The sequence below is a fragment of the Lepisosteus oculatus genome, chromosome 10, assembly GCF_040954835.1.
Source record: "Lepisosteus oculatus isolate fLepOcu1 chromosome 10, fLepOcu1.hap2, whole genome shotgun sequence".
NCBI lineage: Eukaryota > Metazoa > Chordata > Actinopteri > Semionotiformes > Lepisosteidae > Lepisosteus > Lepisosteus oculatus.
This window is the reverse complement of record NC_090705.1, coordinates 40,106,831-40,131,401: the sequence shown is the minus strand read 5'-3', so window position 1 is coordinate 40,131,401 and position 24,571 is coordinate 40,106,831. Positions and strand designations below refer to the sequence as shown.

General features: G+C 38.5%; 1 protein-coding gene across 3 annotated transcripts in view; it reads right to left on the bottom strand.

The window, feature by feature from the left end:
- LOC102683743 (BMP-binding endothelial regulator protein) overlaps window positions 1-23,876 on the bottom strand; it is a 186,864-nt gene extending 162,988 nt beyond the window's left edge. Inside the window, exons 1-9 of one of the 3 annotated variants that reach the window (XM_015357052.2) lie at window positions 23,245-23,876; window positions 21,052-21,169; window positions 19,461-19,611; window positions 12,838-12,902; window positions 12,399-12,512; window positions 7,577-7,751; window positions 5,736-5,820; window positions 4,713-4,896; window positions 717-846 (exon numbers count right to left, since the gene is read on the bottom strand). In XM_015357052.2, the coding sequence (XP_015212538.2) occupies window positions 717-846; window positions 4,713-4,896; window positions 5,736-5,820; window positions 7,577-7,751; window positions 12,399-12,512; window positions 12,838-12,902; window positions 19,461-19,611; window positions 21,052-21,169; window positions 23,245-23,433 (1,211 nt within the window). In that variant the 5' untranslated portion in view covers window positions 23,434-23,876. Of the gene's footprint in view, window positions 1-716; window positions 847-4,712; window positions 4,897-5,735; window positions 5,821-7,576; window positions 7,752-12,398; window positions 12,513-12,837; window positions 12,903-19,460; window positions 19,612-21,051; window positions 21,170-22,862; window positions 22,953-23,244 lie in introns of those variants that run through there. The other 2 variants (XM_015357053.2, XM_015357054.2) reach the window with 2 other exon arrangements.
- Between the last annotated feature and the right edge of the window lie 695 nt (window positions 23,877-24,571).

Sequence of the window (24,571 nt, the reverse complement as noted above, 5' to 3'; positions counted from 1 at the left end):
TAAAACAACAAAGGTAATACTTAAGATAATTGTTTCTTAGAGTAAATTCTGCAACATAAAAGATGTGAATGCATTACGTCACATTTATTTCACATTTCTATACACTTCAGTATAAGTACTGCTTTGTTTTTAATTTTCCTCAATTGGGCCATAAAAAGACTTGGCTGGCACTGACAATTTTGAACATTATCGAAATGTTGCTACCTCTGTTAGCAGTTTAAACATATAGCAATGCTTAAATTCTGTTAATTCCTTTTTTAGTTATTGAAAATTTTGCACAAGCAACTCTTCAGTACCGTTACTACAGCTAACAGCAGCTAACAGAGGACAGTCTGTATTTCATAAACTATGTAATTCTGAGTACATTATAATACGCAGCCACAAATCCACATGTGGATGATTTACAAAGAATTTAAATTCAAATTTATGGATTAGGTATTTCCACGGCCTAAACTGCAAGTAATCTACTTCTAAAGTCGCCAGATATGTTTGAAAGTTTATGCTTTCACCTTTACTGGAAAGACAAACTTGGTCTAACCTGGTCCCATCGAGATTGCTGCTGGATGACACATGGAAAAGAAATATAACCCTTTAATCTCCATCCTGGCAGCAAAAGGGAATTAGGCCTACAGCGTGTTCGCAAAGATGAGCAGCTCAAGTGCAGTTGGTAGGCAGCCAAGGTGACACTTATTTTGGCTGCCGTGTGTTCTACTCACTGGAAGTTGGCCACTCGGATGGCTACAGGCACATGAGAGAGCTGGGCCGCCCATTTCAGAGTCACATCCTGATACACCAGCAGCATGTTGTTGTGGTTACCAACCAGGCTGTTTGTCGTTCCTTCGGAGACTGGAGCACAAAAACAAACAGGCTTAACACGCGTTAATTCTGCTAACTCTGACATTTATATTTACAGGAGGTGCATTATCAGCTTTGTTCTCAATATATGGAATTAATATGTCTGAGAAAAACACGTGCAGCTCAAGATAATAATTTTTTTTGTCTTTTTTAGTTACAAAAGAGTTCCTTCATGATGCTGCCCAACTTGGTAATTTTATTTGTACATTCAATTCTGCTATGACAAGTTAGATGTGTTCCTGAAGAGCTCTGCGTTATGAAAACTCTCGGTATAATAACCACTGATTCAGTGGGGAATTAAGGGGGTTAGGAGAAAGAAGTCTGCAAAACAATACCATGATTTAAATCTTTGTTCACCATTTTGTCTATTACTGTTAATCCATGCTCGTTAATTAGTCTAAACTGTTTTATTGTGATATCATTAATTTAATACAACCATGAAAAAAACACTGAAGTAAAATGCATGAGATAGGTACAGTACATGTCAGCCTTCACTGTTAAATGATGGGAAATCAGACACTACACTCCCCTCCTTCTTGCAAGCAGTTAAAAACCCACGAATAGGTTTAAAAAAATAAAAAGACAGCATGTATAAAGCCTTAAAAAGACGAAATAATGAAATGCCCTTGGTTATCTGCTATCCACTGGTAGTGTGCGTGATGCACACATTTACAAACCTATACATCACGCCAATAAACCCTTCCCAGTCTAGTACTGTTGATTAATGCAGATTCTAGTAAGGCTTGACACACTGGAACACGAACGAGCTACATTTTCACAATCCGTCATAATGAAGACCATGAACCTGATACCGAATGTACTGTTATCAAAGCCTGCAATTGTGGTAAGATCTAAAGGCCTGGTGTGCAAGCTCACACTGACGTGACTTTAAATGACAGGTGGTAGCCGCTGTTCATACCACTTAAAAGAACAGCATACTTTTTAAAGTCGCCTAAAATGGAATTACAGAGCCACCATCTTTTGTTTGATTCTACTTCTGTGGTCAAACGGTAATAATATCTATCTGACATATGGTATAGGTTTGACAATTCCACTGCACCTTAAGAAGATCTTGCCAGAAACATGCCTGATTATAAAGCGCGGATAAACTTAGTCATTATCACTCACTGTAAAGAACTAAGACAGACATGCAAGCGACATTCTTTTGGGATTGTAGGAACCTGCTAAATATTATGAATGCCGCAGAATGACTAGTAAAAATACACTTGCACTTAGCAAACATGAGCGGCTCAAAAACGCTTAAAGCAACCTCCAGATTGTGGTTATGGGAAGGGGATTTCTCAGTTCAATTTCTAAATATGCTTTCAATGACCAAAGTCTATAACTAAAATAATTACTTTTTTTGCTCCAAATATTTGCACGTAATGTTTTCTGTTATGAATGGGAAAGGACGGCTAAGAAGAAGCAATCCATCACACTGCCTGTATTCACACATGTTACAAATCACTTTAAAACCATTAAAATACTCTGTGATTAAAACCTAAACTTTATGGTTTTCACAGTTTTGTTATTCTATAGTTGGATACAGGGTTCACTTTAATTTTGCAAAAAAGGACAGCTGTCTGAATCAATTTGTTTCTCATTATTTGTAAAAAAGGAGTATATCTGAAAACAAAACTTTAAAAATCACATATTGGTTCTGTAACCTCAGCAACCAAAGACTGTCCTTCAAGAACAGGTGTGAATAATAATGGTTGTTGTGTGAGAGTATACTGTATATGGGGAGCATCAGATACTCTTTGCACATATAACTACATAAGATGCACAGGTATCAGGATATCAGAAAAAGGACTGTCTTGTTTGTAGCAAGAATACTGACATTGTATCGACCAGGCATCACATAGGTAAATTTATTATGCTGATAAACATTTGTCATCAACAGGTGTCTGCTGTGTAAGTCACAAGTTAATATCGTGTGACCACCACTGGAGGCAATACAAAAATGCTGTCTTGTGAAATTCTGGCCCACTCCTCTCACAGAAACCAGATGAGCAAGTCCTGTTCACCGGTCTCTGAATACTCAAATGCCATATGTTGTCCCAGTTCATCTTGCAAAAGTTCAAAGGTGCTCAAGTCTGGCGAGAGGTTGGCTGTAGCATAACTATCACATTCTTATCTCAGAAGAAAGCCATTATGACAAATGCAGCGTGAGCGCGTGTTGTCCTGCTAAACCTTTGTCAGGTCACGATAAGCCTACAGGAAGGATAGCTAGGGATGTCCCAGAAAGCACTCAATATCCTGTAGCACCATGCAGTCAGGTTGCCATCAACTAACCACAAGCAGTGCAGAAACCAGACTCCTGCCTCAATCTCAACTGGGACATTCTGCAGTACCGGCAGCATGGTGGCATAATGGTGAGCATTATTGTGGCTCTGGGGCTAAAGATCCACCTGGATTAACTGGCTTCTGAGAAAATTAGGCCTACTGTGAGTGTGCGCGTGTTTGTGCTTATGTGCGCCCTGCGATGGTCTGGCATCCCAATCCAGGGTGTATCCTGCCTTGCTCCTAATGCTTGCCAGGGCTCCTCCATAACCCTGGTTAGACGTAGCCACTAGAAAATGGACAGATGGATGTTCACAACAACTAGCATACAGGCCTGAAACCTAAACATCGCCGAAGGGGACTTGATTAAACTAAGAGTTGCCCACACCACCTCATTCTGATGCAGCAATGAACATTGGAGAACACTATGCCTCAGCCTGACCTACCGACAATGACAATTCAGCTGCCTCCTCGCAGTCAAACTGCTCATGAGCAAGTTGTTCTGGCCCTTTTGAACGCAGTGTGAAAATCATGAAAATGAAGCATAATTATATGCAGAACTTAGCAAAGTGTAATGGCTCATGGTCTCCCAGATTGTGGCCTCTCATGGACAGATGGCATTTGGCTGTAAATATCTTGCGCAGTTAGAAATTGCTGGCTGTTAACAATGCAGACAGTGAGCACCGGCACAATGAATCAGTCTTGCCTCCAACATACCGATGACACAAAAGTATTATCCTAATAAGCAGGGCATAATGGTTATATTCTGCCTTTTTTTCTTGATTTTTACCAGACTTGACATTCAGCAAGTTAAAAAAAAAATCTCACCACCAACAGTATGCTCAATCAAATCTGTCACTAATGAAGTGATTCAGTGTTCGTGCAAAATCAGTTATCAATCAGCTTATCATAGCCAGTCATGAATGATCAAACTTGCTTGATGAATGTAATCTTGCTAAAAAAGGTACATGCATAGAGTGCTCAACTTCTTTTTTGATGCCCAGTATATAAAAAATGTAAGATGTGTCTTTGGCATCTTACAATATAGAGAACATATAGATGATATTTAATAAATTAAATATTACAATTTTGTAGAAAGCCCTAGATTAGGGCTAAAATGGTATTTTAAACTGAACTCTAGACCTTATTAGGCTTAAAATGGAAAACTGTGAGCTGAAAATCATACAGCAATTCAAGTCAATAACAGGGGATCTTCAAATTTATGTTAATTATTGACGGTTACCGCACAGTGCCTGACTTAATTAGAAGAGTAATAAATAGTTCTCATTTCTGTTATCTCTTTGCTTTAATGTGTTTACCATCAATGATATGCTTAAATATGAATCCGAACACTCCAAACTGAGAAAAAAAAATCTGGAACAAAAATGTAAAATAAATAGGAGCCACAGCACAATGAATAAACAACTCAATGAGGTTAAAAACAACAGTGAAAAGTTCAAAACCTACATTTTCATAAATAAACCCTCTTTGGGTTTATTTATATCACCTGAAAAGGATGATATAAACAGTTTTTTTTTTCACTTGCACCTGAAAATACATGCAGTGTTACACACCTGACGCATATGGAAGGAAGCAACTTGGATTGTACTCCAGTTTCTTCATGAAGAGGATCTGGCCATTGTCCTTCAAACAGTATAAGTTCCTCTCTCCCAAGACAAATATTGTGGAAGCTGAGTGATTAAAGGAAGGAATGCATATATCCAGAGCCTGTTCTCCAATCATTAGAGTCCAGTCTGCCTATTGAAAAACAAAAGGGGTTCAATAAAAATAGCATTTAACTACATATATGTCTCTACATGTATATTGCCTAACCAAAATACCACAAGAGGGTGAGATCCAGAAGAGATTCCAGAAGACTGTATTTAAACAGGCGCCTTCTGGCTGTCCTGTGCTACAGGAAAGAAGACTGATAAATGTCGCCTCACAAGAGGCCTATGGTACATCACTGAAGATTGGGGCAGACATGGCTAAAGTGTCAATGCTGACAGCCTCAAAGATTTAAAGCAAAACTGGAAAAGCAATTTCCACCAGGTCCAATCTGATCCATTCGTACAGAAGGGAAAACCAGGTAGGCAAAAGCAAGATTAGTTCACTGTGTTTCCAGAGGACAGAAAGGAGGTGGGAGAACTCAGGTGGAAGTAGAGTCTCCAGTTCAGAACAATATCCAATCATTTCTTTCTCTGGTGTTTTTCTGATGTTTATTCTTTTTTCACGGGCGGAAATGACTACATCTGGAAATCTGGTAGACACTGTACGCGATATACATTTTTCAAGAATTCCATCTTTGATTTGGAGGACAAATGCTGAGGGAGTACCTTACATAAAGAACCAAAGCTACACATACCTGCATATTTCTAAATGAGTGCAAAAATCCATGGAGACAAGCTGATAATGTTGCATTAAAAGTGCCCATAAGGAGTTATTATTTTAATCATTAATAAAATCATCTTAAATATTATAGTACAATTCCTATTTGTGCATCAGACACATTCTGGAGAACATTGATAAAAGGTTTCCGTGCCAAAAGCTTTGCTGTCCTGCCCGAGTGTCTGATCAGATTTATAAGCCACACTTACCACCAGTCTTTTCCCTGAGCCAACTTTTTGCTGTTCCGATTCTTTCCTGGTATCAGCATCTGTGGCAACAGCAAGTGTTTGGTACCTGTGCCGAACAAAAATGTGTTTCTAAATACCAAAACTCTTAAAATGCGTTTCCTCCATAACAATTACATTTCAAAACAATTGTGACTTTACAATAAACGGTGGGAGTAGGCTAATATAAAACAGGCTGATGGTAAGGGCTTAAATTGGGTTTTATAATCCTAGAATTCTGTATTTAGGAAACAGCTAGACGAGGTCATAGGATTAATTAGCTACTAAATACCAAATGGCTGAAATGGGCCATTTGGCTTCTTCTTGTTTTTAACCTCGTTTCTTATGAGCCCAGGACACAAGAGCTGTTAGACAGCAGCACAACTATCATGCCACCTTGCCCACGCTACACCGCACATACTGTGCAAACTGGATTCTTAAAATATTCGATACAGGATACATTTTCAAACGTCAGGCATAGAATGATTACCGAAATTGCAATTTAATTTCATTTCAACAATCATAATCAGGAAGTAATTTAACTGGATGGGTGCCATGGCGGATGGTATGAATAGGAATGGAGTATCACTCAACACTGTTAATACTTCCTGCTAGAAGAAACAGAAGAACCCTATTTGTATGGAAGGTATATATCTGAAACAGTGCATTCATACATTACAACTCCATATTACCTCACATTAAAGAGATTACATTCAAAACGTTCAGCAGAAAAAAATGTTGTTAATCTTTAGACATACAGAATGTGTGCATATTCTTATTAGAATATGGCTTATTTTAAATAATTGTTACCCGTTGTTACATAAATAATCAGATTTACCACATTTCTTTTGACGTGAGACAATTTTACACACTGTACATTTATTGAAATATGTACCTTGAAGAACGCACTCATCAAAACAGCTCCAGATTTAAAAAATAAAATAAATGGAGGTGGAATGAAAACCAGAATATCCTCATGCTCCAAGGACTGGACTTCCCCTTGCTTGCACTATATCCATTTCGAGATGTAGCCGTGCAGATCCACCAAGAATTTAAATGATCAGCCAATCTATGGCTAAAACAAGTCAGAGTTCCTATATAAGCAATCTTATGGTGCTTATTTAAATTGCAGCCTAAGGATTTGCTGCCTCATATTGATCTGGGTAGACAGATCTTGATATCCCATGTGTTTTAAATAAAACGCTACCTTTATTATTGTTAAAACAATGATTTACAACTCCAAAAATAAACAATTTGAGAACACAAGCATCAGAGTGGAATTTTAATTAGAAAGTGAAAACTTTCCTCTTATCATGTCTCTAATGAAGCTCAGCTGTAGAAATATCCAAGGATATGATAACAGTGAGTTTGCATTATGCAGTATGCAATATCGCTATTTTTACCCGTCTTAGCTTCTTGCTTTCTGTTTAATCTTAAATATTGCGGATGTGGTTCTTGGCTAAAAAATGAAAATGGCAAACCATTTTCTTCACCACATAAGTATTTAAAGACATGATCTTAAGAAACTGATCCTACTACAGTAAGTAGCAAGGAAATAACACTGGACATAATAACCTCTTTGCTCTCTCTCTAAGTCCCGCTATATTAAATGATATAATATATAGTCTTCGGACCAGTTTCCCACACAGTACAAAAAAAGAACTATTGATGGTAAAGTACTGAAAGGCAACTTGTCAGAGTCCCACAGACGAAAGGAAACCCCAACCAACATACCTCAAACATGATGTAAGGATTAACTGACAAATGCTCTCTGATATTTTTAAATCATGTTTATTTTTCTCTTAATACCTATTGAATATACGTACTTGTAGCTCTCAACTTGTCTTGTGGAGGAAACCGTGATGAAGGTGTCAGTGCGAGCACAGTAGCTCAGCGGACCTGGCAGAAGGAAACCGGGCAAGAGCCTGCCAAACACATAGCTTTCCTGCTCGAAGAACATCAGCATCCCATCCATGGACTGTATGCAAATAAAGTGGTGACCTCAAGAAAAAGAAACACATTTATTTGACTTATTATACTGATTTGTGATTTCTTAGATGCCTAGCTGCCCAATCGTTTCCAAATGAGCTCCCAATTACTAAATTGAACAAAGAATGTTTCAGTGGGCCTTTGAAACTGCTTTCTTGTCTTACAGTATTGCACAGGAGAAAAAGTTACATTATGCCATGCCCTCTGAAACATGACAGGCAAATAAGTGTTGATCAATTTATGCTTTTACTTCCTCAAAAAGGCAAAGCTCGTCCTAGAATAATTGATATTTCTGGTATCCCAACAGGTAAAAATCAAACACACTTTTAGCGGGATTGAGATCAAGTGACATGGGAGTCCGTAAATGTCCCCTGCCATGAATATCAGGGAGCCAGTCAGAAATATTTCTAGTCACAGATATCATGCACGAAATGCCGAAAGCATCATGAATATCAAACTCCATTAAAAAGTGTTTTTGCAGAGTTGTAAAAGAATTTCCACTCTAATAACATTTTCAAAGCCAGCACATTTTAATCACACTATTTGCTGCTGTCCTGAGTTATACTTTCTGTATTTTTGCATGCAAAAATATAAAACATATATATTTTCTTATTCCGTTTCTAGATCTAAATGCTACTGAAGTAGAGTGGCCTGATGAATAAAAATAATGTACAAAAATCAATAGTGCACATAAATACATTCTAGACGGTTCAATAACAGATGGATTCTATTGCTTGATGAGCATGTTAATGTTAAGGAAAAGTTCTTGGTTTTAAGTGTTAACACAGATATGTGGTTTTGAATAAGGAAACTGAACATCAACAAAGCTAAAGCAAATAAGCTTACATGTTTCACAAAACTTCCTTCCTCAGCTGTGTATGTGACTGCCAACTATTTGACTGTAAGAACAGCTCCCATTCATGTGCTGTGCTAATAGCACAAAAAAAAATAGAATTAAAAAAGGTATATGCCCCTTTAAAAACCAACATACATGTATGTTAAGCAGTATTTTAATCCACATGTACTAAAGTATCCCAGAAGAAAAATGGCAAAGTACAAGTCAGTTAGCCACACAGTCCAGAATGAAACAATTTTCTAAAAGCCTATCCTTAAATACAGGTTATTTATTGGTGGTCTTGCAAGTTTGTTTTGGTAGTTTATTTGTCTACAGGACGGGCCTAAAAGATGTCTGCATCCACTTCTTTTATCAGTGCCACCTATGGTCAGATATTTTGTTCAAAATCAAACAGATCTGTGGTTCCTTAGATACCTCTCCCTGGGATCAGCCGTTCCTAGCTTCTGATTATGGTGTAACGCCCTATTCTATAACATTGAATGTAATATTACACCAGACAGATTTCATTCAATGTGTGTCGTGGCATTCCACCAGCAACCCCTCTAAAACAAAGAACACTGCTATATCAGGACTTGGACTGGGCCACCCTGTAGCTAAGCAAGCCCTTATGAACTATCATTTCACGTGAAACTTAAACCTAACTAAGTTTCCTCACCTCACACAAAAGCACAGGAAAGTTAAAAGCTACTAATAATTAGTATACACAGTATTAATAATCGATGTGGCAGTAAAACAGCCAAATACCAAAATGAGACAAACTGAACAAAGTAAAGATAACATTTCTTATTTTCATACCAATTGTGAATATTAAACCAATATTTTCAAAAAAACAATACTTTCAAACCAACGAGTATCTAAAGTGCTTAAAATGAAGTAGTTCCTCACATGCACTTTTCCATATGAATTCATTTCTTTCCTGCTTTATGCTATTCTACAGTGCTTTAACAAATGAAAAAATTGGTCTGTATAATACTGTTAATTTTCTAATTTCTGAGCTGTTCTTACTTAACCTTAGAAGGTCTTTTTTTGGCTTTTTCGTTTTTAACAATTTAATAATGATACGCAGGGTTAATAACGTACTTTACAATATAACACATACTTTGCAATTGCAGAATAACTGCATTACTTCTGAAAGATCACCAGCTGAGGTAGTATGGCTCAGGAGACCTTCACACAAACTCCAATCCAACACTAGTGTTACACTACGCAGAAGTCCAGGTGGTTACCGGGCAATAATGAAGAGTTTTCCAGATTCAAGATGCTGCCAATGAAGGAACACAAACCCTGGCCCTGCTGAACTCTAGTTAAACTTGTGACTGCCCTCTTTATAACAGTCAGGACAGCTCAGCTGTTATTCCACAATAAGACTGCAACCCCAAATCACAAAACAATAACAAAGGGTTCAAGGACGGTAGTTACCTTAACCTCCACAAGTCTTACTACGCCTTACTAATTGTCTCCTCTTATACATACTGCTTACTACTGCAACACCCTGGTCTACTGACCACCTCTTACACATCCTACGAAGTGCTAATCTCCCCTATGTGACACCCTTAAAAACACAACAGTGATAATTCAAACATTATAATCAATTAAATGTGACTGCACACTAAATGATAATTGCAAGAATTATACATGTTTTTGTGTAGTATAAGAATACGTACTTGCTGTCTTCACATACAGCATATACTGTATTTTAAAAGTAACCAAAAGCATTTTGCGAGAGAAACTCCTACACACAGCAGTGCTCACACTGCCACCTTGTGGTTCTTTGTGTTTACATTGGATACTTTAGGTACAATGTACAGTACATTTAATTACTGTACGTTTAAACGCAGTACAATTCATGTCAGTTTTCAATCATTTTAATGATGCTATTTTTAAGATGAGATGTGTTGAACCTCAACTGTATATGCAAATAACAAATGGATGTGTATTCTGTATAACATTAAACACGCTTTAGAATTTATGATTAAATATAATGGACAACAATTTTAACTTTCATTCTGACATAATATTTTTTTATATTTAATAAAAGCAGGATTATACTGTCAACGCAAAAGCTACCAAAATAACAGGCTGTTTAGAAATGGGTAATTTATGTTAGGTAGTTCCATAGTCAAATTCCATGTATATTAGATTTTGTAAAAAATATCATCTGAAAGACAATTTAAAAGTTCATGTAAAGAAAATCTACTGAGATTAAAATGCTCAAGAACACTTTAGTAAATTGCAGTAAAGATTATTTCTGCGTTCCAACTTTTCTAAGCGTCTCAATACATTTTAAACAAACTGTGTGTGTGGGCTAAGTAAGAGATAATATTTTCCTTCATATTTATAGCTTGTACTTATTTTAGAACAAGCTGGCCATGGAACAGTATAATAACCTGTTTCTAATTTCAAGCCCTGCGATTTCTGGAATTAATTTCGCTTTAGTTTTACTATCTACCACTTTTCTGTGATCATTTAGCAGGATAAAATTGTCATGAGTGGTAACTGGAATCCAAGAAAAGCAATGACTTTAGTCCTAAAATCCTTTCTAATAAAAAAGTAATATCAAAACTAAGATCAGCCTATTTAAAGAAAATCTGTTTGACACTCAAATGGCACAGGACATAAAATAAAGGCTTTATTGTTGAAATATTCAACTTACAGGCAGAAAACCATGTTCCCGTCATGCCTGACAGAAAAATACAAACCTTCCACAAAAAACCCTCATTCTCATGTAAAAGAAGTTAAATTATAAATACGCAAACCGGCATGTCTCTGGGTTACTGGAAATGAGCAGTTGACTATAAAAATTGCAATGTTTTCTTTCTTCGGGTTGGAATATTTCCCCTTGCTTGCCTCACATTCATGTATCAGCATATGGTGCACAAAAAGCCAGAAACTGAGCACAAAAGTTGGTACACTGAAGGTACACTGAAAATCATGCAATTGAGTGGTATCTTTAGACCTAATAGCTCCATTTAATATCAAGGTCTTGAGTGTTAACATTTAACTAATTGAACTATATACCAATACAGACAAAAATGTTTTATTACATGTATGTATTTGCATTACCTTTAGGTGTTAAACGTGTCTTCAGCTTGAGTCAAAAATAGTTTATGTTGTGTTTCTCTCTTCCCAGGACCTCACTGGGAGATGCATGACCCCTTTTCAAAACACTGGCGTCTGAGAAGTCTTAGCTCACTGTTCTATTGCTTGAAATTATGAGCCAGCAGCCATATCACCCCGCAACTCACAACTGGTAGCCCACTGGAGCTCAGCAGGTGTGAGCCTGGACAGTACCTGGATGGGAGACCTCCTGGGAAAAACTGAGGTTGCTGCTGGAAGAGGTGTTAGTGGGGCCAGCAGGGGGCGCTCACCCTGCGGTCCATGTGGGTCCTAATGCCCCAGTATAGTGACGGGGACACTATACCTTAAACAGGCGCCGTCCTTCGGATGAGACGTAAAACCGAGGTCCTGACTCTCTGTGGTCATTAAAAATCCCAGGGCGTTTCTCGAAAAGAGTAGGGGTGTAACCCCGGCGTCCTGGCCACATTTCCCATTGTCCCTTACCAATCATGGCCTCCTAATAACCCCCCTCTATGAATTGGCTACATTACTCTGCTCTCCTCCCCACTGATAGCTGGTGTGTGGGGAGCGTTCTGGCGCACTACGGCTGCCGTTGCATCATCCAGGTGGGGCTGCACATTGGTGGTGGTGGAGGGGAGTCCCCATTACCTGTAAAGCCCTTTGAGTGGAGTGTCCAGAAAAGCGCTATATAAGTGTAAGCAATTATTAATTATTAATGAACATACCTGTAACTCCACCAAAGGGACCATATGTCATGTTGCAGGCAATTCTCTGAAGATTGTGTTCATACACAAGTCTTAACTGGTACTGAATTCCATGTTCTACATTGCCCGCAGTTGCTACAATTGCATATTGAAAAGAAAAAAATGAAACAGTTTAAAAAGGATAAATATCAATTCATATTTTTAAAAATGAGGTACAGTATATAATTTATATTCTATATAAATAAGCTGACATTTAAAAAACTGTGTATCAAATTAAAGTTTTTGAAAAATTGTCAGAAATGTCTGTCAACTGGTTCCAAAATCTGCTCACAATGACATACGTATTGATTTTTTTATACAGACATGCCTGAAATAGTGAATTTGAATCAGAATGCATGTAAAACAAATGTGATTCTTCAAGGAACACATTTTTATTAAGAATGAGCTATATGGCTCTTACCTGCAATAGCACAGACTGACAATTTTCTAGGGTGTAACACAGCCAGATGAAGCAGGTCTGAACATCTGGGGAGAATAAAGCACATTTAAGTCCAGGTCACTACACCAGAATCAAGAGAGTTCCTTCACATTACTGATAATCACACCCTATAATTCAATACAACAAATCAAGTCATTGTTATAAAACGCCAGTTTACACATATTCTTTAAAATAATCATTCAGTGTAAAGATTTAAATTGCAATTACTACACTTTTTATACTATTGATTTTTATTTTATATTCATTTTCTACATACAATTTCAAAGTGTAGGTGCAGACGGTACACATCCTTTTGAATCCCATCTTATGGTATAATACGGAAAAAATCATTTTTCAACAAAATATTTTTTAATGATACAATAAAATAATATGTGCATCAGTTGCATTTTTTCATTTTCCATTTCTATTTTTATGCAATTCATGTTTTTGTCTGAAGTGCACAGCAGTGGTAAAGTCTACCCCATATCCTTGATAGCACAATTAGAAAGGATGGATTCTTTGTGAAAAGATCTATTACCTTTCTTTTATTTATTTTTATTTTGCATAGAAATCTAAAAACATTTAATTGCAAAGCAGTCCCAAACAAACAGAAATCCAAGAGATATTTGGCAATCCACAACAATCCAAAAATGCATTGAAAAAAAAAACATTCACTGTCAAAATGCCTAAAGACCTTAAGTCTTAACTGTCATTATTTTAGAATGAGAGCACTAGGTTATAGTATATATATTAAATCTCTGTAAAACAGCCAGATGCACGTGGACTTCAATAGCATCCATGTTAACAGAAAGATTTGTCTTAAAAGGCTATTTAAACATTCTTATTACGCAGAAAAGTAAAGACAGAGGAAATTCAAGACAATCTGTAACCTACAGTATACCATCAGGAACATCCCTGCCTCCAGCCCCAATTATCGTTAGAATGATTACAATTATAATTGAGTGCTCACCTAGGCTGGTCAAAAGACCCAACAAATGAATTTAGCAGTTCTACAAAATGGGTAGCATCGTTTTTCATCAAAATATTTACAGTAGGTACATATCTTCAAATAAAATAATTCACTTTTTAGGTGCAAATCTTTCAAAGGTCCTCACCTTTAAAATACAATACTTCTTTCTTCATATATTAAAACTTCATATAGGGAATAACTTTAGTACTGTACTAATGATATATTCAATGTTTATCATGAAAGCAACATTCTGTACCTGCTCTACTGCCCCTTACTTCAGGGGAACCTCTGTAGCAGTGACAGAGAAACAGCACCATCCTGCAGGATCATTCAATTAAAAAACATTCCACATGGTATAGTACATACTGCAAAGGAACAAGTAATAGGTTTATTCCATGCTGAAAAAAAAAGAAGAAAGAGAACACAACGTTTCGGCCGTGGAGCCTTCTTCAGGTGTGTGAACCCACCTGAACTACATAGCACATACTGTACAAGTTCCAAAACGAAAATATCGTTAGTAGTACGAATTCCTATTTTCCTGTTTTCTTAAATATCGCTTATGCTAATGGCTCTGGAATTTCCCTGGCTTACTAAAGCTTGCCTTTCACTAACACGTCTTGCAATGTCTTTTCCAGCCTGCTGTCCTAGGTGACAAAGCCCTTGTCAAAGTGGGCCCTTTCAAAGTTCTGAAACGGAAAAGCCAGAAAGCACTTTGGCAGATGCATGATATCCGCTGTTTCCACATAGGTTTGGCACTTTTAAAATGAAGGTTTGTTGCCACACGTCTATCACTTTGAAGGCATTCTAGTCTTTGGTTACAAGGAAATTTAAACCGGCTCAGAAAATGTCGGACCTGGGTTTGAAAATGTACAATACAGCACCTTGTTTTAAAAACTTTAGGAAATCCTTATTGAAAGATGTCTGCTTCGTTGAAGAAATGCTACCCCCATTTCCATGCAATTCATGCGTTAAACTAAGACTGCAATCAAAAACATTTAACAGACAGACAAAAAAGAAAATACAAAACAATACAAAAACTGCTTTAAAAAAGGTACTCTCTGCTGGCTCTAGGAAGACCACCCCACAAAAGGGAGCAGATGGCTACAATGGCCGTGAAGGAGCATCATAAAAGCATAATTTTCATATGAAAAGACACAGGCATCCATAGTGATGGATCAGGAACTGGTTAACAGAAAACAGCACTTCATCTTAAATGGCGTGAACTCTCAAGAGGTGCTAAGAGGTAAGAGGTGGTGTACCATGGAGTGAGGTCTGTTGCTGTTCCCGCTGCTATAACAATAATTAAGATTATGACAGTAAAAAAGTTAAGTTGCATGTGATAGAAAAACAAACCCAAAGAGTAGTAAGGGAATTACTGAAAGACAATCAAGCAGTAAGAAGGTGGGCAAATGAAATTTTCTGTCGATAAGTTTGAAGTGATCCGCACACAGAAGAACATTAGCCTCAAATACCAGAGGAAGTTATAGTGTACTCAAGCTTTACAAAGCACTAGTAACACTCCTTTTAGAACGATCTGTTCAGGTTATTCTGTGTTCACACACCTGAAGGAGGCTCTATGGCCGAAACGTTGCGTTTTCTCTCTTCTCTTTTCAGCATGGAATAAACCTCTTACTTGTTCCTTTGCAGACTACGCATGCTGACACAGCTCCCCACCTACTTCAAATTATTATACATGTGTTCAGGATAACATACACATAGCAGTTCAAAAAAGAACAACGGGAATATACAGACAGGTTAAAGAAGCTGGACAAACCTCTTCAGTCCAGGAGGAAGGAGACTGAAGGAACATCCGACCTCAGTACATACAATCCTAAAGGGTTTAGACAGGGTGAACACAGAGGACTACTGAAACAAGTGAAACAAAGGAAGGGGTCCTCTACTGAAAACTAAAAAGGGATTTAATCAAGGATGCAGACTAGGACAAGCTTCTTTATATAAAATTAATGATTCTCAACCCAGTTTAGGCTCAATTAACAAACATCTAGATGAAATTTCACAACATTTGAAGTGTTATGATGTCTTCACCTATTTTTTATACTGCAGCTATGCAATCACAGAACTCTTACAAATACCTGTTCACCAGAAAACACTGGGCTGAACACTATGACAGACTACTTCCAAAGAAAAGAAACAGAATTAGCTATGAGGCTTTAGATCTTACAATGGATTGTGATCTTTGGATTAGGTTAAAAATTGCATTCATTTCCATAATTGTAATACATGACTGAAACTAGTCTTTAATTTATCAGGGTGATTTACTGTATGCCTTTCTCTATATATCTCTTATTGTGCTTATCTTAAATCAATGTAAGATTTATTTTTTTTAATAAAGCTCAGTAATTACAGGCCATTAACGTGAAGGGAAACATGTTCAGTATATCAGTTATACAGTAGATGTAATTGGTTATTTATCATATAAATTACTTTTAAATACAACCGGTACCTCAAGAGTAATTATTTTCTATTTATGGAAGCTGTAGCATTATTCTCAGAGATGGAAAAAGGTCAAATGAATAGAAGATGCCCAAACTAGGGCAAAAGCTTTAGGGCAAAACCTAAGCCTCCCTTAAGAAGTAAATATTACAGATTAGTACAGTGAAAAAGAATTGCACTGTTTGATATTGTGAATTTGTCATCATTGTGTGTACGTGTGAGTGTTTAACACATATACAGATAGGACTGTCATTTAGAGCACATGCTCTTTTCAGTCAGGTAAGGTTTCTTACAAGATTGAGGTTAACGTTTGCTTTTAATTAGCCACAGAAAGGTGTAAAAAAGAAAAAGGTTTCGTCTAATGCTTTATTTTTGCATTGTGATGTCTCAGTTCCCACAAATTAATAGTAAGGAAACCCAAGGACATCTAAAGACAGGCTCCTCACTTTAACAAGGGAAACCGAAGACAAAAAACATACAAAAACAGAATTACTAATAATCCATTCACACATTCTCTAACTGCTTCAGCGGCACAATTACTAAACATTCTTTTAAAATCTTCAAAAAGACATTTTAAGAGGGTCTCTTTCTGAGGTAAAAGGTAAAATGCCAGTAATTTAGGGTAAGCCATTCCTGGAACCACAGTAAACGTCGAAACCAGGAAATCATCAGATAAGAGGACTGGAAAAACGGTCTGTGGTGGTAATTTACAGCAGGAGATGGAGGAACAAAATGGAAGATTACATTTTAAATTGAACTGAATTCATCTTTACTGCCCCTAGGGGAATTTGCCTTGCACATCAAGAACTCATAATCATTTTACATATATTACAATAATTCAACAACATTACAATACCATAATACAAAACAACACTCAACAACTCAATCAGAACCTTTCCAGCACCATGAGATTATCTGTTTTTAATTAGCTTGTAAAAAAGTCTAAAAACAGTAAGACATTTTTTTCAGTTTTCAACAATTTAATGCTTGTATGTATAAACAAGTAAATGCTCTCTTTGTCTCTATACGAGGTGTCTGGTACCTCCTTCCAGGGGATAGAAGAGTATATTCTAAAAAGAGTGAATGAGAGGGGTCGTCTAGGATTTTATGTGCAAGATTAATAATATGTCACTCCATTACACGTTATTAACTCCAAGAATGCGCCAGTCCTGATCATTTTGTTCAACTTATTTTTGTTGTGCAAGGACAAGGCTCTGAATACAAAACGTGAGAAAGCTATGAATAAAACTCTTATAAAAAAAAGCATCAACAGTATGCTTTATACATTAACAATCCTTAGTAAATACAACCTTTGTTGCATCCTCAGGTTCTCTGCTTCCTTATTGGCAGTCCAAGTCAATAATAGCGCCAAAGTATTTATATTCATTGACTGTTTCAATATCAGTTCCATTAACAGATACAGGGGTAACAGGAATAAAACATGCTTTCTGAAGCCAATCATAATTTGCTTTCTGTTTGCATCTACATGAGAAAAAGGTCAAATCATTATTTCACAATTGCTAAGCATCACAAATATTAAACATTGTGCTAAGGTTTGGAACCATTTAGAGGACAAACAAAGAGATAAGGGCGTCCTTGTTGAAGGGGTGAGCTGTTGCCGAATTAAAAATTAAAGTATTCCCCTATAACGAGTACATACAGTACAAGTAGTCTTACATGGGCCAGAAACTGTGAATCAAAAATATGTTGTACTGTACGTAAACTGTTGAGAACATAATACTGTCAAGCACAGTCAACTACGAATGCAAAGCAGGCAATGCATGGCTTTTAAACTCTCATAAAGAAACAAAGAAAATATTATAAATACTCATCTAAAATAATTTCCTGACTATATCTGATCTGTAATGCTATATGTTTCCCAGGGGAAAAAATGATCATACCCATGTATCTGCTCATTTATTTGTGAAATGAGCCTGCAAAGCCTTTAATCGCATCTGGTTGTATGGGCACAACAAAACACTACTTTAGGCCTGTGCTGCTACTGTGTCCTGAAAAACTACAGTGCTTGCAACTGGCTCACTTCCTTGGCCAGAAGAAATAACAACAAAAGCAGCACAACTCTATCACCATCTTGAGGATGATTTGGTGGAAACAGGAAATAACTTTTAGCAGTGAAAGCCATTTTGATTCTAACGTGACAACCAGACACAGTCAATGAAAGGACATGATCTGGGAACCGAGTCATGATACCACATAAAGGTCAATATCTCATGCTTGATTTTCATGAATGCTTTTGTGCTGCCAGTTTATACTGCCCCTACACATACTACCCATATAACAACAGCCTTCTTGCGAGGGGAGAATGTGACAGTTATGCCCTATTTATCCAAGCTGAACCTTTATGCCACAGTGTTGGATGACGTGCTCTGTCTAGGCCAGGCGCATGTTTGCCCAGTCCCAGTAAGAAGAATGGAACAGAATCCTGCCACCTGACAGTTCCGCCTATCTCAGAGGATCGCTTCCCAATAAGGCCTCTGCTGCGAACAATCACAGAAGTGCTCAGAGGTGGGAATACTATTTCCAAAGTTCAGACTCGTCTGACCTTGTTAAGGCTAGAGAGGTTTAAGGTTACTGTTGAATTTGAAATGTGAATGAAACAAATTAGCTAAATGGGTAACATCATAACATTCTGGATTACTGAAGAATAAAACAATAAAATATATCCATGTAATTATTTTTTTGTGGGGGGGGGTTCTGTATCTTTACTATGGAATATTTAGTGCACATGTAATCGGTAGTAGTGAGCATTCAATATTCAGTGACCTAGCATGATCCAAATAGAGAATAATCTGCTTGCTTGCGCGACTGTCAGCTGTTCTACAATCAGATTGCACAGCATTACACACAGGATTTATAAAGAGTATTTTGTGACAGTCATAACACTGAAACGGGCCATATGCACAGCCTCAATTTCTCTCTCATCCCAGTTTAAAAGTCGTTTTCCTCAAAAACAGCTGGAAGGTAACCACGACAAATCTGTCACCTACGCTCTGCTGCCCCACATATTTTCAGACATTGTATTTAAAATAAATCCGATTTTAAAAGCAGACGCATATTAAAATGAGCAGCATTTACGGAACATACTCTTTCAATGAGAGCTGCTGCACGCTATGTGCCTGCAGTTCTCTCTTCTTTGCAAAGGGAGCAGCACAACACTTACGAAACGAATTTGCCCACTTCCACCTGTATCACAGGATCTCTGAGCTGCACCTCCAGAAGCTGCTCTTCGGGCTCCAGGGTTCCTCCAGGCTTGGACGGGCGAGGGGAGAAAACGCGCAGCAGTCCCATGTAGCTCCCCACCACAATCTTATCTGTGCAGAAAACAGCAGCAGGTCCGCTGAGCAACCCGTACGGACGAATCCAACTACCGCAAAAAATGTGAGAATTCATTTCAAGTGAATTGCCTTCCAAGTAACATAAGAAGTGACACTGATCACTGGCCCCAAAGACAGCGTGCTATGGCAATTTGTGGTTGTTTTGAGCTCATTTTCAAAGTAATTATGTACTTAAACAAAATAATTACAAACACGTTATATCAATTGTAGTGTAATGCAGTAACTGAAATACCTGCTGCAACACATCAATAAGCGCAGCACTGCAATAGATTTGTGACAGTGTCAAGGTTTACAGTAGCAGGTGATGGAGTTCCCCTACTACACTGCCCCAGTCTGTGTGTTGTCAGCAACAGTAATGAGACAATATTCCCCATAACGTTCTCTTCTTTTAAAATGATATGTATGTGCATGCACTTTATTAGTTGAAATTATTACTATTAACTTGTGGAAATGTCCCATGTCATTTCCACAAAAGACAACGGGCACCTCTACAAAAATAGGAAAATAAATCAACATCAACAATTTATAAAGGTGTAATAAAGAGAAAACATTCATACATTCGAACAGAAAATCAACAACTTGCTCTTACACAAAAATAAAATTCAGGCAATATGATTCCATTTAAAGTTCCTGTACTTGAAATTCATGTCATTAAATCTATTTGTGCAGTGAAGAAGCCAATTAAACAGAAGTTTTTCAGCAAATTTGACTGTAATTAAGAGGCTTAAAATACTAAAAAGCAATGCCAGTATAAATACTATGCTTGCATTGTGCCTTGATCATATATCCCGTATGTTTTCATATAAACAAGCTCCAGTTGAGTTATTAGTGTGTAAAACAAAGGCAGCTTCAAAGCAGTAGAAAGAAATACTCCAGAGACAGAGTCTGGAGTTTCCATAGTAAAAGTCCTCCAGGAGAATAAGGCACCCAAAGCAGTACCAGATCAGTGTTTACAATTCCCCTCATAATAAGTGCTGATACTTGGATAATTATTCTCTGCAATCTCAGAGGAAAATATTTGTACCTCAATAAAAGTGCTCTTACAGTCTTTAACAGTAGAAAGTAGGAAGAATGCAAAACATCCTTGACGATAGCTGGACTGCATTTTAACAAAACCTTCCGTTTCAGAATATTTTTTTAAAACTCTGAGTTACTCACATAGAACAAGTGATTTCGTTTAACTAGGTAAAAGAAGGCTTCCAAATACCATAGCAGACCCTTTTTGTTTTCACCTACCGCTAGTCAGGATGAGGAGATTTCCCATTAAAATGGTCTTTACTATGCACCACTCTAGCAAAACTCAATTTTAGGTAAAAACCAAAAAGATGCCATGCATCGTTTTTGCTCCAATTTAACTAAAAATTCGGTTATGGGTTAGAAAGCGAGTTTCAGAGACACGGGAACTTCAGAACTTACCTTGTCCACTGCCACTATTGTCAACGTCTCCGACACACAAACATCCCTGGTCAAACTCGTCCCCATCGCCCAGCGTAGCGGACCACCACTCCCGAGCTTTAAACAGGGACATGCTTCTCTGTTTAAAGGCAAAACAGGGTTCATTCAGCGAAGCAGCACCACTAGTGATGCTCCAATCGCAGGGCAACAATATTCAGCCAGGGGGCACAGTAAGGAACTGGAAACCTGCGAGGAGAAAACAACAGTAGAAAACCTTCCCGCAGGGCAGTGAGTGAACCTCGCTGGCGATCACCTATGAAGAGAATGCCACCTTACACACAATCACTTCACTACAAGACTAGGAAGAGGATAAAACACCATCATGCACACCTCATCCTGCTGGAACCTGCTATCTTTACATCCTGTAAAAGCGCAGGACCAAGCACTAAGTGCCTGTGCTGTGGAGGAACCACCTGTGGGATTGGGACTGCAGATTTCGACATCAGAGTCCCGGGTAAAACGCATCCCAGGGGCCTCAACAGGTTGCCTACAGTTTTGCTCAATGCCTGCCCTGGGAGAATGCACACAGAAAGGCAGTCGATGATCTCTCCATGCCCGGAGCCCTATGGTTTTAGTGCAAGACTCTGGCCATTGACCTACAATCTATATACAACTGCTTTTCCGCGAAAGGAAGAACCTACGATTGTGTTCTTTTTGTGCAAGTGTTCGGAAACGCTTTTGGGTGGTGTGGTGTTTGTTCATCACGCTGAGCGAAACCCCGAATTAAGAAAGCAATCATGAGAGAAATAGAATGATTCAGATACATTTTCAGATAAACACGTGTGCTAAGCATGCCAATGAAACCGGCCGATGGAGACGGTCGAATCTGGATATCAACAGTCTCAGCACACGATTTACTCGGCGAAACCAATGCCATTTTTTTTAAAAAAAGTGAGCGCTGCCTTATACCAGCAGAACTTTCTGAGCAGCAGATCGCTATGGGCTGTGCCCGTATCTTGAATAATCTCCGCAGTGATTAGACGTATCATGTGACTGGGGATTGTGTTCTGTTTCAGAACATCCTCTGTCTTAATACCTCCTGCTGCGAGTGCAGAATAGACAGCTAATCCCCTGTACAAAAAGAAACCTGGCTTCCCTAAACTCTCGGTGTGTTAAGTCCCTTTGGTTTCAGTGGTTAATGTCGAATAGCTGCAAATGTAACCCCATTCATCGTCCAACTATACAGGTGATGAAACAAGCCAGACTGGACTGCGAGCAATATCCCATCTTCCAAATGGTCAATTTAATCACCCCTGGGGCTCTCAAGATAATCTTACTCGACAGTCTGTCTAGACTCGCTCAGATCAGCTCCATGCCCGTGACAAGCCCGCACAAACGACATAAATGTTCATTAATACACAGGAACTTTTCATGCAGACTGCTGTACGGAGCTGCACGATCAACTGTACTGTATTGAGAGTTTCTGTATGGGGAAAAAAAACGAGCGATCAAACTTGATTTAACGCGTTTCCCCTCAGACGAGCAATTGATGATTCGTTTTGGACGCTCAAATAAAGGAAGAGCCCGATCTGACACGCTTGCGATGTTACATAACAGGAATATGATGAAACTGCACCCCGGAGTGAGCTACATTAACTGACATCTTTACAACAGCATCTGCCGCCGGAAACGTATCCTTGTTATACCGCGAGTAATTAAAATGATCTGAGACACTGAGTTCAGTTTCCAAACTGCCGGTGAGCCCGATCACCTCCGAGATCTGCATTAGTCCGAGCCAATCGACGAAACGTGTACCTCTCAGCTCAACATACCTGCCCGGCGAAAACCCCAGCTCTCCCGCGGGCAGGATCGTCTCTCCGCCAGGCTCAGCACCAGTGCCCAGCTGGGAAGTGCCAACAGGCATCAAAATGAGACCAAGACGAAACTCTCAAGCCAGCTGCGATCGAGCCGGACGGTGCAAGCCCGCAAAAAACACTGGGAAAGAAAAAATGCTGGGGGTCGGATCTTCGCCTTATTGTGTGTTTTTTTTTTATTCAGAAGCACCAGAACTCCGGCGTTTAAAAGTCTCCTTCTTTATTTTTTTTTTGATTGCTCTCGCTCGGGTGTCTTTCGGCCGTTAATGAACGTGTTTTGCAGCACCCAGGACAAGGCGGCGGCGGCGGCAGTGAATGGCAGCGGGCAGGGACTGTCTACCTGCTGGCAGGGCACCTGGACGAGGCCAGGAATCAATGAGGACCCGACTTCCAACAGCACCACAGGCTCTCGCCCGTCCTTCCTCTCCTCTTGCCCTCGGCAAAAGCAAACGCTGCACTTTGCGTGCACGCAATACCTCCCAAACCAAACTGCGTATCCGGGTAGGTACAGTATAACAGCACAGTGCATGCAGCTCCGGTTTCACGAACGCCGTTCACGGAAATTCACATTTCGCTCCCGACGCGACACCATCTTGCTGTTGTCATGGCACTGCCACCAACGAACTGGGCGCTGTCAACGCGCAGGTCCGGATGTTGCCGCCTGGCGCCGCTGGGGTTCCTGGGAGATGGAGTTCAGAGTTGGGATGAGGGTTTGCGCCGCACTGTGAATCACTTCTGCGTCTCCGGGAGGCCTAATGGTACTCTTCCTATGCTACGAGCCGCTAGAATGATTGAGAGTTTTCGCCTTCGCCTGTGATTTCGTGTGGTTTTGACTTTTGTAGCGTCCAGTGCAACGTTTTCCAGCAAAACTACGGCGTATTTTTTAAGCGGTTCCCTGAAACAGTGACAAACGCTGATAAGTGAAAAATGTGTGAACTATAATGGAGCTCCAAACAGAGAGAATTTTACATTTCAAACTAAAAATGTATGCAATCGAGTACAGATTCTGTTGTGAATGTCGTACTGTAGCATGAAACAGAACTCGCCACTAGATGGTAGCATTTGTTAAGGGGAAACCCAATTTATTACAAATTACATACATATAAATACAAGATGTTTCCAATTATAAAATATCTATGAAACATTTAACACTAACCTTTTAAAAATTAATAAAAATATCTGTATGTTCCAAGAATTTCATTTTAAGTCAGTTCGTTTTAAAACGCAATTTAGTGTCAGAACACAACAATATTGCTGTGGTTTATGTGACACAACCGCATTGCGGCTGTTCAAGGCTGAGTAATCAACAGCCGAGGGAGCGATTAGTAAATACCGATAATGATTTTGATATTCAAGGACCGACATTTATTTTTTAATTTCATATCTGCAGAATGTAGCCTCTTGTTCAAAATATGTGTTGTCTATTATTTCAGTTGAAATTTACATTTCAACTTGTGCTTTTTATTTCTTTTTGTTTGGAGATTTTAAAATCTCCAGAATTTGAATGATTATTTTACATTACAATTCACTCTGTAGTGTTGCTCGTCCGCTCACTGCTTCACAAGGCTGAATGTAAGTGCAATATTTTGACTTCTGCCTGCTGGAATGATGAATATGTTTATATAGTGGTGCACGAAGATTTCGGGATACACACATTGATCAGGTAC